The 12,097-nt window shown below is 42.1% G+C and overlaps 1 protein-coding gene across 1 annotated transcript in view; it reads left to right on the top strand.

Moving 5' to 3' along the window:
• Nucleotides 1-12,097, top strand: part of ABCA4 (ATP binding cassette subfamily A member 4) — a 129,286-nt gene that overhangs the window by 55,347 nt on the left and 61,842 nt on the right. The window contains exons 14-16 of the mRNA XM_063132547.1: nucleotides 2,164-2,386; nucleotides 5,529-5,750; nucleotides 9,752-9,956. Coding sequence (XP_062988617.1) covers nucleotides 2,164-2,386; nucleotides 5,529-5,750; nucleotides 9,752-9,956 — 650 coding nt within the window. The remainder of the gene's footprint in view (nucleotides 1-2,163; nucleotides 2,387-5,528; nucleotides 5,751-9,751; nucleotides 9,957-12,097) is intronic.

Genomic DNA, 12,097 nt, shown 5'->3' with positions numbered 1-12,097 from the left:
AATACCAAATATGAAGCACCCCGAACCATTTGCTGGCTGTAGTCCTATTTACATGGGAGGAACCAAATGAGAATTACTTCTGAGTAGACATATAGGATTGTGCTGTCAGAGTAGCACTGTGTGCATTACATTGCCACATCTTGTTGAGTTTCATTGCGCTCACAATATTTCTTACGTTCCATAACAAGCTAAATTTGATGAGATCGCTTTTAAGTCATTATTCTACCAGGTTGTCATTTGTATGGTAAGATATGGGAGGCGAAATGCAGCATGACTTAGGGCTTTGAAAATGAGGTTTGGGAGGGCCAGCCTTACCATGAAGCAATGTGAAGTGGTTGCAGAACCGATTCCACAAGGGCACCATTTTATGGTCTCCAATCTTTGAGTGTGTATTTGCATGCTTGGGTGGGTGTATGTAGGATATGCATTATGTAGGGGACATGACCTAAGATATTTTTGTTTAGAGGCAACATAATACATTTTGCTGTCTGAGGTGGAGTACAAGAGGGACCCTTCCCCCTTTCCATATATACAAACTGACTGGACTGATTGTTGAATTTTACTTCAACACTGGTGAGGGAACTTCATCTTCTGTTGTACCTGAGAACGGAACACTAATTTAGGGAGCACAGAGAAAGCTGGTGGCTCATAATGCTCTGTTTTCTAACACCTCAAATGCTTACCCTACCCCTCAGCATTTGCTACCTGAGATGATTGCCTCACTATGTCTCATGGTATGACTGGCCTTGAGGGGGCACCATTTTGATTTGCAGAATATATTCTTTCTCTTCCACGGATGATGTGGTCTAGGTTTGTTGTCAAAAGCACTTTTTTCTTTCTTTCCTTGGACAGTAGTGACTCATTTTGCAGCTAGGGTGAGAAATAGTCTGCTTCTGTGCCCTTTTTACCTGTTCCTAATGCGATCTTCCTATGATCTTATCTTTGGCTCCAAAAACGTTTCTCTCCCCTCCCCCGCCCAACCTCAGGACAGACAAAACAAGTGGGAGATAATCCCATAAACACATGATGCGGGTTTATTTTTGTCCCTCTTTAATTGCTACCTCTCCATGTGCTGACTTGATTATATCAGCGTAGAGGCATGGCCATGCAAAGAGGGCATCAGAAGCTGCCTCTAGATATCGGGTATTTGAGAAGGGTAACTGATCACAGAGCTCTTGCAGTAAGTGCAGGTTGGGCCCCAGAATAAGATTGCTACCTGCGAGTGGTGGGGAAAGAATGTTCATTATTATTTGTGTGACACTCTGAACAGTGGCCTTCATTTTGGCTAAAATTATGGTGGGAGAGGGAGGGAGACATGGAGGCAAGCTTCGGCTTCTGGCCTACAGAAAGTTGGGCCTCTTTGACAAGAGTTCCAATCCCAAAGAGGTGGATACCTCACAGATGCTCACAGAAGCATTTCAGTTCTACGAACAATGAAAATGTTCAAAAGTAATAGAATGTTTTGGGTTGTTCTGTATAAGCGGGGGTAATTTTTTAATTGCAATCATGGAGTCAGACATGGATGGCCACTACTGCTTCTCAATGCCTCACCCTCTTTAAATTAATTTTTAGTGGCCTCCTGAATAGGTGGGAAAGTGTGACTAAAGCTCTCTGCATCCTCCATGCTTCTAAATCTGAGGGGATTTCATCCTCTTATGTCCTTCTGCTCCAATTATACCCATGGCTTTCAGTAATGTATTCTGTTAAACTTTAGAACAAGATAAATTTTTCAGGGGGGAAATGTGTAGAAACAGGAGCTCTTCTGAAAGGAAAGCTCTTCTGAAATGAGAGGTCTGACTTGCTTTTCTCCAAAAACCTTATCTGTGAAAAATGCAGTGAGCTCCTAATACCTCAGCTCCTTTCTTGACTTAAGGATGTAACTACACTGCACACTTATATCAGTTTTATTCCAGTTTAACTTCCATGGGTTTCCACTAAACAATCCTGGAAATTGTCATTTCCTGAATGTGCTCAGAATTCTTTTCAGGATCCATAATCTGCCGCTCAGCAAATTACGGTTGCCAGCTTTCCCTACAGAGAAGGGAAACTTTTTGACCAGTTTTAAACTTGTGTGTGTATGTGTATTTATATATCCTTCCTCTCCTTGCATGCTGACACTTGGAAACGGCTTACTTATCTGCATTGTATTTCTGGCCTGAACAGCTTCATGGTTACTCTGAATCGGTCCTTCCCCATTTTCATGGTGCTGGCTTGGATCTACTCAGTTTCTATGACTGTAAAGAGCATCGTGCTGGAGAAAGAAATGAGACTGAAGGAGGCCATGAAGAACAGGGGTGTCACAAATGGGGCAATTTGGTTCACATGGTTTCTAGACAGCTTTATCATGATGGCTGTGAGCACATTTCTCCTGACGGCACTCGTTACGGTAAGCATCGTCCTGGGATGGGTTGTATGGTGTGCATTTTTAAGGCCAAGACGTGCCATTTTACACTTGCTTTGCAGGTATCAGAAAGAAACAATAGGAGCTATACATAAAACGGAGGAGACATACTGGTGGTCTGGCCTCTTTTGAGCACGTAGCAACAGGCACATTCCTTTCAGTAGCCCCCAAAGGCAGCATCAACACTTGTCAGAGATAGATAAATTTACTGGTGAGACTCACAAGATCGCCTTCATGACAGTGCCTCAGGTTGGATTAGGCTTGACAGGTCACGTTCTAAACATAGCATTCACTTCAGGAAGGACTCTAGGAGGCATTCCACCCCCCCGCCCCCCACCCCCCGGAGTCTCTGTTTTAAACCTGATGTTGTGGCATCTTTCCTTCTCTAAGGGTGCTTCGAGATGAACAGCACCTAGTGCTACCAAGCAAAAAGTGTTGGGTAGCTCCTCCATCTTTCCTTCCTTAACATATTTTCTGTGGTAAGGAAAAAAATGGAACAAGCAGTGGGGAAAACACACATTTGGCTTTGCAAAATGCAGAATGGCCCTCACAGTGGAAGCGACTGCAGAGATGTGCCCAAGAGGGCCAAAATCCATGTTTCACCCCATTCCTAACATGGACTGTTGATAATAAAGCTGATATATCTTAAAGAGACAGGTTGATAGGCTGTCTCCAGTGTTAGTCCTACTTAGAACAACCCCAGTGAAATGACTGGGACTTAAGTTAAACTAGTATTGGATGCAACCTGATGTCTGTGAAGCACTTTGAATGCTCTAAAAAGCAAGTGTGGGCAACTTGTGGCTGTTCTGATGTTGTTGGGCTGCAGTGCCCATCAGTCCTCACCATTGGCGATGCTGGTTAAGGTTTATGGGAGTTGCAATTCAACAACATCTGGTTGGCCAAATCGTACCGACCCCTGCTCTTAAGAAATTATACAAATGCTAAGCATTATTTATTGAACATCTATATCACCACTGACTGGCAAATTGGGGGGAAAGTGTAGAATCCCAGTTTTCAGATAGGCTAACACAAATGTTAAGCCTCAGTACAATCATAATACAATTATCACAGATAAGTGCTCAACCCTCCACGATCCAGCTGAATATTTTATTATATATAGTGTCCTTCAGCCGTACCAGATCTTTATGCTCGTGACATAGAGCAAAAAAGCCAAGCCAGTGAATGCACAAAATGAGGTGTAATATTGTTGGACAGTTTCCAACGCATCTGAAATTAGAACTTCACTTTCAGACACAGCGCTTCCTGCTGAATTGGGTGGTGGTAGTAGTGGAAAGTAGCATACATGTAAATAACGCATGGGAGATTTCCCGTGTCAAAGGCAACACGGAAATCAAATGGGAACTATCCCATAATATTGGGAACAACTCAGCACTATTAAAGCACCTTTGTACACCCATTGTTTGGCTTTTTTGTTCCATTTCTTTATCCTGGGTATGGCCCTCTTGATATTTTTATTTATGGTATCGACATAATCATAGATTTTTACATATTTCACAGACTTCCCCAACCTGGTGCTCTCCAGATGTGTTGGACTACAACTCCCATCATCCCCATCCAGTAGCCATTGTGCGGGATGGACATAGTGGATGCTGTCATCCAACACATCTGAAGGGCATCCGGTTGTGGAAGGCAACCTGAAGTCTTTATTTGCTGTTCTGCTTCCTTTTACCGTTTGTTTATTGTAAGGCTACAGTGTTCTTTTGATTGCTATGTGATACACGGTGTCTCAAAACAAAGACAAAGCCTTCCTGATAAAGATGACCCTGAAGGCCGGAGTTTTTGCACTCACTAAGCAACAAATATTTCTAAACCATTGTTTCTATGTAGCCGCTACATACAGATTTAAGGTTATGTCTGTTTTGGACCTTAGTTTGTTTGAATCCAGCAATAGGAGTGGTGTGATGTCTGACCTTTTACCCCTGGACTTCCTACTTAGGGTTCAGACTTCTACAGTCTGAACCCTACAGCCAGTATATATATCTTTTCCTCTCTAATGCCTTACACTTTGCATATACATTACCAAATACTACTGCTGTTAAGAAAATGACTCCTGCAGCGCCTTTAGAAGAGTATGTTAGGGTAGCTGGAGCTCCATCTTGCTCATTGGCAAACTATCAGATTCCAGCTGGTGGTTGACCACTGGAGATAAAATCGAAGATGCTGATGGTTGGCTGTTCCCTAAAGGACTTGATGCCAGCAGTTTCATAACACCATTAGCAATAGGTTGTGTATACTGTGTTTTTTTGTTACTGCCATCCTGCTGCAACATTCTTCCTTACACAAGAGTAATTATATCAATCCAGTGTTGCTAAGACATATCTAAATCCATATGAATGGTTTAGCTTAGACAGAGTAGCTACTGGACTATTGGCAATGACCCCATTCAGAAGACACCTTAAACCATGGCTTTAACCACAGTGGTTAAGCCAGAAAGCCATGCTATGTTCAGAAGACACCTTAAACCATGGCTTTAACCATGGTGAATAAAGCAACGTCTTCTGAACACAGCCTGGCTTTCTGGCTTAACCACTGTGGTTAAAGCCATAGTTTAAGGTGTCTTCTGAATGGGCCCACTGTATGTTACAAACTTAATCCAGAATGTGAGGTCGCTTTGCTTGGCCAGTGCTTCTAGCCTGATGCTATAAAACCGGCCATGCCAAACCTAGATACAAACAAATGCTGTAATTGGAAGTATTGTCACTCAGCCATAGCTGGCAAGTCATATTTGGCATGCAGGATAGGAAGTGGCAAGAACTCATCATTGGCACACACCTCGTTGATCCAAAGTAAATATCACGTTATCTGTCCATGTCTGTCACAAAACATTATCTGGATTGCCCTCCAAAGATTGGTCCCCTGACTATTGGCCATGCTGGCAGGGTCTGATGGGAAGTCTGGTCTAGAGGAAAAGCATTAGATCTACTGGCCTGTTTGTGTTGTCCTATCCCTTTTTGATACTCAGTTAATCATGGCATACGTAAATGCCAAAGTAGAGTTAGTGAGTAACAATGAATGAGGAGGTGTCACCAAAAGAAGAGTTCTAATATCCAGTGTACCTTGCATGATTAACTGGACCTTCTCTTTCCATTCCTTCCTTTCAATACAGTATGGCAAAGTGCTTCATTACAGCAATCCCCAGCTCCTGTTCTTGTTCCTGTTGACCTTCACCATAGCCAGCATCATGCAATGCTTCTTGCTCAGCACTTTTTTCTCTAAGGCTAATCTGGCAGCTGCCTGCAGTGGAGTCATCTACTTTACCCTCTACCTGCCTCACATTGTCTGCTTTGCCTGGCAGGACCGTCTGACTGTTAAGCTAAAGATCATGGCAGTAAGAACACTTTTTCCTCTTCCTTGTCTCTGTCTCTCTCTTTGGTCTTTTCTATTTGAGGCATTTCTCATGCACTCATCATTCCTTACTCACAGTTGTTTACAGGTTCTTTAGAAGATAACGTGAGCATTCAGTTTCACTTCTGTGTCTAACCAGCACTTTTGGCGGCTTATTTTAGAGCAGGGAAAATGCAGCATTTAATTGAGAAAGTGAAATAAAGTGTGATTTCCTCATGTGTATTTGCATTATTCTGCTTTACCACTTTGCCACCTAGAGGTTATATAGCAGAAAACCAGGAAAGGAAACCAGAAGTAGATACAGGGGATTAACAGCCAATTAACAGGCTCTTGTAGAAACACTCTTTCTCTTTCTTTCTCTCTCTCAGACTATAGCCTAAGGCTTGCTCCAAGCATGTTAATTTATAAATGACCCAATGTGGTGTAGTGGTTAGAGTGTTGGAATGGGAGTTGGGTGATCTGGGTTCTAGTCCCAGCTTGTCCATAAAGCTCACTGGGTGACTTTGGGCCAGTCACAGACTCTTAGCCCAACCTACCTCACAGGGTTGTTGTAGTGAGGATAAATGGAGAGGAGGAAGATTATGTATGCTGCCTTGGGTTCCTTAAGGAAGAAAAAAGGCATGATATTAATGTAATAAATAAATAATTTTTCAACATTTTATCATGTGCTCACAGAATTCTCAGTTTTTCATCTTCTCATGTGAGCAGCTGTTGATAGCATGGTTCTTCTCATCCTTGTAATATTCATAGAATCATGAAGGACCCTGTGAGGTCATCTAATCCAACCCCCTCCTATGCAGGACATCCACTGCTACATTATCCCTGATAGGTGGGCCACTTAGCATAATCTTATTTGGTACCAAATTATAATCAGGGATACATGTTACTCCCTGCTTTAAAAAGAATAATACTTCTGTACCTGAGCTTTTTATGCTTTTAATTTTTATACTTTTCATTATTTGGGTTATCCAATGGTGCCTGCACAGTAACGGGACCCACTGCTAAGATCTTGCAACCACCTTAAATGAGTGACATACTCTTTTCTGGAATGGGGCAGGTCATGGAACTTGCAGAAGCGAGTTGCAGATATGTGAGGCCGAACAGTACAGAACTGTTACTACTGTCAGTGTCCAGCGAGCATAATGGAACCAGTGGAAACACAGCAGCAGTATTGGATACTCATTTTTGCACAATAAATAGCCCCAAGTCACTGGGATAGGGAGTGGGCAGAGGGAAGGAACACCGTGTCCGCAAAATATAATATTTTCACATTTCTCTCCCTTTTATTTGTTCATGTGGTTGTAGCGCAATTATACCAACATTGCTGTTAATTAAAGCGCTTGATAGGTTAACTGGAGGTTCTGTTCAACTGAATTTTTTATAAGACCGGGTGAAAGTGCCTCCAAAAATTCTCTTCCCAATTTGTGGGTGGTGAAATTGAGGGCGTGGGAAGAGATATCACTGAGTATTTTCCAGTGGGGAAGAAGAATTATCCATCAGTTCAGGGGGAAGACCCAAAAACAATTCTCAGAAAAGTGCTTTGTGTGAAGTTTTGCCCCAGGTCTGGAAGAGGCAAGTATAATTGGATACTTTAGCATATTGTAATTGAACAGAGCCTCCATCTACAGTGCTATCCTATGCATGTTTACTCAGAAGTCAGTCTCAGTGTGTTCAATGGGGCTTACTTCCTGGTAAATGAGTGTAGGATTTCAGCCTGCTCTATCAAGCACAGGATTGCAATGTGCGTGAACAGAACTGGAACTAGTTTGTATCAAAACCCATATTTGGGGATAAGGAAAATAATAACAATGAGAAATGTTAAGGAATGGATAGAATATATTGCTTTTAGTTTACCTTTCTTTGTCTCCTTAAGCCATCCAAATGTAATACTGAGCACATGAGCTATTTGAAGATAGAGATCGTTAATGCTATGCTGAACTTACCCAGAGAAATGTAATGCAAAGTTTTTGTTAGCTGCTTTGAATGTGGTTTCATAGAAACATGGGCGTGTGTTTGTGTGTGAAATAAAAGGAAAACATTTAGATTGTTTATTTACACACACACACACACACACACACACACACACACAATGTCTTCTCTCATATCTCACATTTGGGCTATTATTTAATTTATTAAATTTACAACTATACCAATTTGCAAATTGCATTGAACGTAAGTGGGTTGTGCTGAAGCTGAATAGCCAGCTTTTGGATTCTCACAGATGCAGATTATCTTTCCCGCTGACCTGGCAATCTGTTCACCCCTACCTTAGCCTTCCCCAATTGGTACGCTCTACATATTTTGAACTACAATTCCCAGGATTCCTGACTATTGGCAATATTGGCTGGGGCAGAAGGGAGTTGTAGTCTAAACAATCTGGAGGGTCCCAAGTTGGGAAAGGCTGCCCTAACTGTGTTTTTCAGCATGTAGTTTCCTAGGATTGTAAACTAGGGTGACCATATGAAAAGGAGGACAGGGCTCCTGTATCTTTAACAGTTGCATAGAAAAGGGAATTTCAGCAAGTGCCATTTGTATAGATGGAGAACCTAGTGAAATTCCCTCTTCATCACCACAGTTAAAGCTGCAGGAGCTATACTAGAGTGACCAGATTAAAAAGAGGGCAGGGCACCTGCAGCTTTAACTGTGGTGATGAAGAGGGAATTTCATCAGGTTCTCCATATATACAAATGATTCCTGCTGAAATTCCCTTTTCTATGCAACTGTTAAAGCTACAGGAGCCCTGTCCTCCTTTTCATATGGCCACCCTATTGTAAACAAACTTACGTTGAATTGCTACGCTTTCCATTAACTTAAATAGGGTGACCATATGAAAAGGAGGACAGGGCTCCTGTATCTTTAACAGTTGTAGAGAAAAGGGATTTTCAGCAGGTATCATTTGTATGCAAATAGCATCTGGTGAAATTCCCTCTTCATCGCAATAGTTAAAGCTGCAGGCGCCCTCCTCTCTTTTGTATCTGGTCAAGAGGACAGGACTCCTGCAGCTTTAACTGTTATGATGAAGACAAAATTTCACCAGGTGCTACGTGCATTCAAATGACACTTGCTGAAATTCCCTTTTCTATACAACTTTAAAGATACAGGAGCCCTGTCCTCCTTTTCATATGGTCACTCTAACTTAAAAGAAGGGCATGTTTTAATGCACACAGTTGCTAATGTGCATGATTTATCTGGAAGGGAAAAAAATAATGCAAATGAGAATAACTATACGTGCTCAAATTCCGAAATATGATTGTAGAAATTTTCAAAGAAAACTGGGTGGAGTTGAAACATGAGGCATCACTAAATCCAGGAAAGACTAACCAAGGAAATCCATCTGCTAGTTTAAGATGTATTTTCCTATATGTTCATTGACATTGCTAAGACATTTTCCCCATCAAGATACTTTGGTATTCCCACCGGTACATCTAGGGGTGACCATATTACGCCAACTTTAAAATCACTTTACTGGCTGCCAATTAGTTTCCAGGCAAAGTATAAAGTGTTGGTTATCACCTTTAAAGCCCTACATGGTTTGGGTCCAGGTTACCTGCGGGATCGCTTTCTCCCATACAATACTCCCCACACACTTAAGTCCTCTGGGAAGAATTTACTCCAGTCAACAAAAACAAGGCTGACAACTGTTACCCAGAGGACCTTTTCTTCTGCTGCTCCCAGATTGTGGAATGGCCTGCCAGGAGAGATTCGTCAACTTAACAGTCTTCCAGAATTTAAGAAAGCCATAAAGATTGATCTCTTCCAGCAGGCCTACCCAGTTGAATTTTAAGATGCTTTTAATAATGTGCTGCTTTTAATAATGTCTTTAGTTTTGCATGTTTTAATCAATTATATGTATTTTATGGTGTTTTGCATTTGTGTTGTACCCTGCCTCAATCCAGAGGGAGAGGTGGGTAATAAATTATTATTATTATTATTATTATCATCATCATCATCATCATAATTGAACTTATTGCCTTTCTCTTCTAGAGCTTGCTTTCACCTGTGGCTTTTGGGTTCGGTACAGAATACTTGTCACGCTATGAGGAGCAAGGACTTGGGCTACAGTGGGATAACATCTGGATCAGCCCACTGGAAGGCGATCAGTACAGTTTCTTGCTCTCTATAGAGATGATGTTTTTTGATGCTTTTATCTATGGATTGCTTGCTTGGTACTTGGATAATGTCTTCCCAGGTATGGCTTTCTCTCTGTTCTGCCCAGTTTAAATGGAGGTGGCCTTACAGGCACTGTCAAAGGGTAAATTCCTGTCTTCACTGGTTTAACAGAAATGGAGGATAAATGGGATTAAAATATCCTGGATTATATTTAGTACAGTAATTTTTATGTTTACAGTAGGGCTTCCATAATAAGGCATTTAAAAATAAATAAAACTCAACAGTTCCAGAATATTTTATAGCCCACAGGAAAAAGCCAGTGCCAACTATTCAGGATGAAATCCCATCAAAATCAACATGATTTAAGTGTTTAATAGCATGGTCCTAAGAATGTTTACACAGAAGTAAGCCTCATTGTGTTCAATTGAGCTTACTTCTGAGTAAGTATGTATAGGATTGCAGGCTAATTGTGTAGTAAAACTTCTCTGGATTGTGCCTAAACAAGAGAAATCAATTTGCTTATTTTTGGTAACTTTCAAGTTGCTCACATTTAATTTTTTTTTCTGCATCCATTTAAACTATTTTCTTGTTTTTGTAAATAAGTGACACCAAAACAAAATGCCTATTTACATTTCCAATGTTATTTTAATGTATTAGACTTCGATCCTAACCTCTGTCCATAGAATTCAGGTGAGACAGACCAGAGAATTATGAGTAGAATTAAAGAATCATACAGTTATGCCCCACTCAACTGTATAAATCTCACAGTAGCTGCCTTAGTACAGCTATTTGAAACAGGCACATAAGGAGATAAGAAGAGCCATGCTTCCTGGATCAGACCAAAGGTCCATCTAGTCCAATACTCTGTTCACACAGTGGCCAACCAGCTATCGACTAAGGACCCACAAGCAGGACATGGTGCAACAGCACCCTCCCACCCATGTTCCCCAACACCTGGTGTACATAGGCATACTTCCTCTGATACTGGATTACTGCCTCTGACAGGACTTGGAGCATGAAATGGGTTCAACTGGCAGCCACCTTCCTTTCCACTCCGCCCCCCCCTACCCACCCAAAGATTGCTGTTGAACTATGTGAGAGTCATGTTGGAGATTTATTGCACAGTAGTGCCAATAGCAGGAAGGGGCAGAGCCTGGCTGACTCCCAGCAGCCACATAAGAGTGATGAGGTGACCCCTCTGCAGGTGCCAGGGGCACAACACCTGTTTGTGTGCCCCCCTTTTGCTGTTCTGCAGGAGAGCATAAAGCTGCCTGCGTGCATTATGTTATATACCAATCAATATGTCTCTTTGAAGGATTTCCCTGCTGTTCAAGAAACTTGTCCATCCGCATACTGTAGGTGTTGAAAAGCCAAAACAAAGTGCCGCCAACGATCTTATCTGTCAAACGAAAGTTCACGCCTTACCATTGACTTTCAGCGTAGGCAGTTTTCCAAACCTAACGTTGCTTATCACTGGGCTGTTTCTGGGTCACAAGGAATGAGGAAAACTCATGTTAAAAGAATTGCAATCTGTTCCAGCTCAAGAAACATTATATCTGACCATGGCAGGACCAGACAGAGGCGTCTCCTTTGCCCAGTTAGCCTGTAAAGAGACGATAAAGGGTATTAGAGAAATCTGTAGTAGAGATGCTGGTGAAGGTTGCTGTATCTGGGTTTAGGGCCTTGCAATGTTAGCCTGAAAGAAGAGGCGAGCTTTACAAGACCCTGAAATAAAACTGGAGCTGGAGAAGACTTCCTGCCCTGATCGTCAAAACACCCTCCCCTCGGTTCCCCCATCTCCAAATATCCACTTCCCTTCCATGTCTTGGCTGGTGGTGGGAGCAGTGGAGGGGGGGTGGTATGGAAGAAGGAAGCTCTGTCCCCCAAGCCCACTCTAGTGCATATCTGTGCAGTAGGTTAGAATGAAAGGCTCAGTGGCCCATGGAAGACGTAGGGCTTCTCCACACCAGGCTTTTTATTCCACAACTTTACTGAGGCTTGTGTTTCCGGATTCTTTGTGGGATTAAGTTCAGCCCTTTAAACGCATGTGTGTTGGCCACACATTTGGCCATGCTGGCTGGAGATGATGGGAGTTGTAATTCCAATACCTCTGGAAGGCAGCAGCTTGGGGAAAGGCTTGTGTAGTGGCTTAGAATGAGAGCTGGGAAATCCCTATTTCAAATCCTGCCTTAGGCAGACACTTTCTGGCATTTGCTGCCT

The sequence above is a fragment of the Elgaria multicarinata genome, chromosome 1, assembly GCF_023053635.1.
Source record: "Elgaria multicarinata webbii isolate HBS135686 ecotype San Diego chromosome 1, rElgMul1.1.pri, whole genome shotgun sequence".
NCBI classification, from domain to species: Eukaryota; Metazoa; Chordata; class Lepidosauria; order Squamata; family Anguidae; genus Elgaria; species Elgaria multicarinata.
This window is presented reverse-complemented; position numbering and strand designations above follow the sequence as displayed.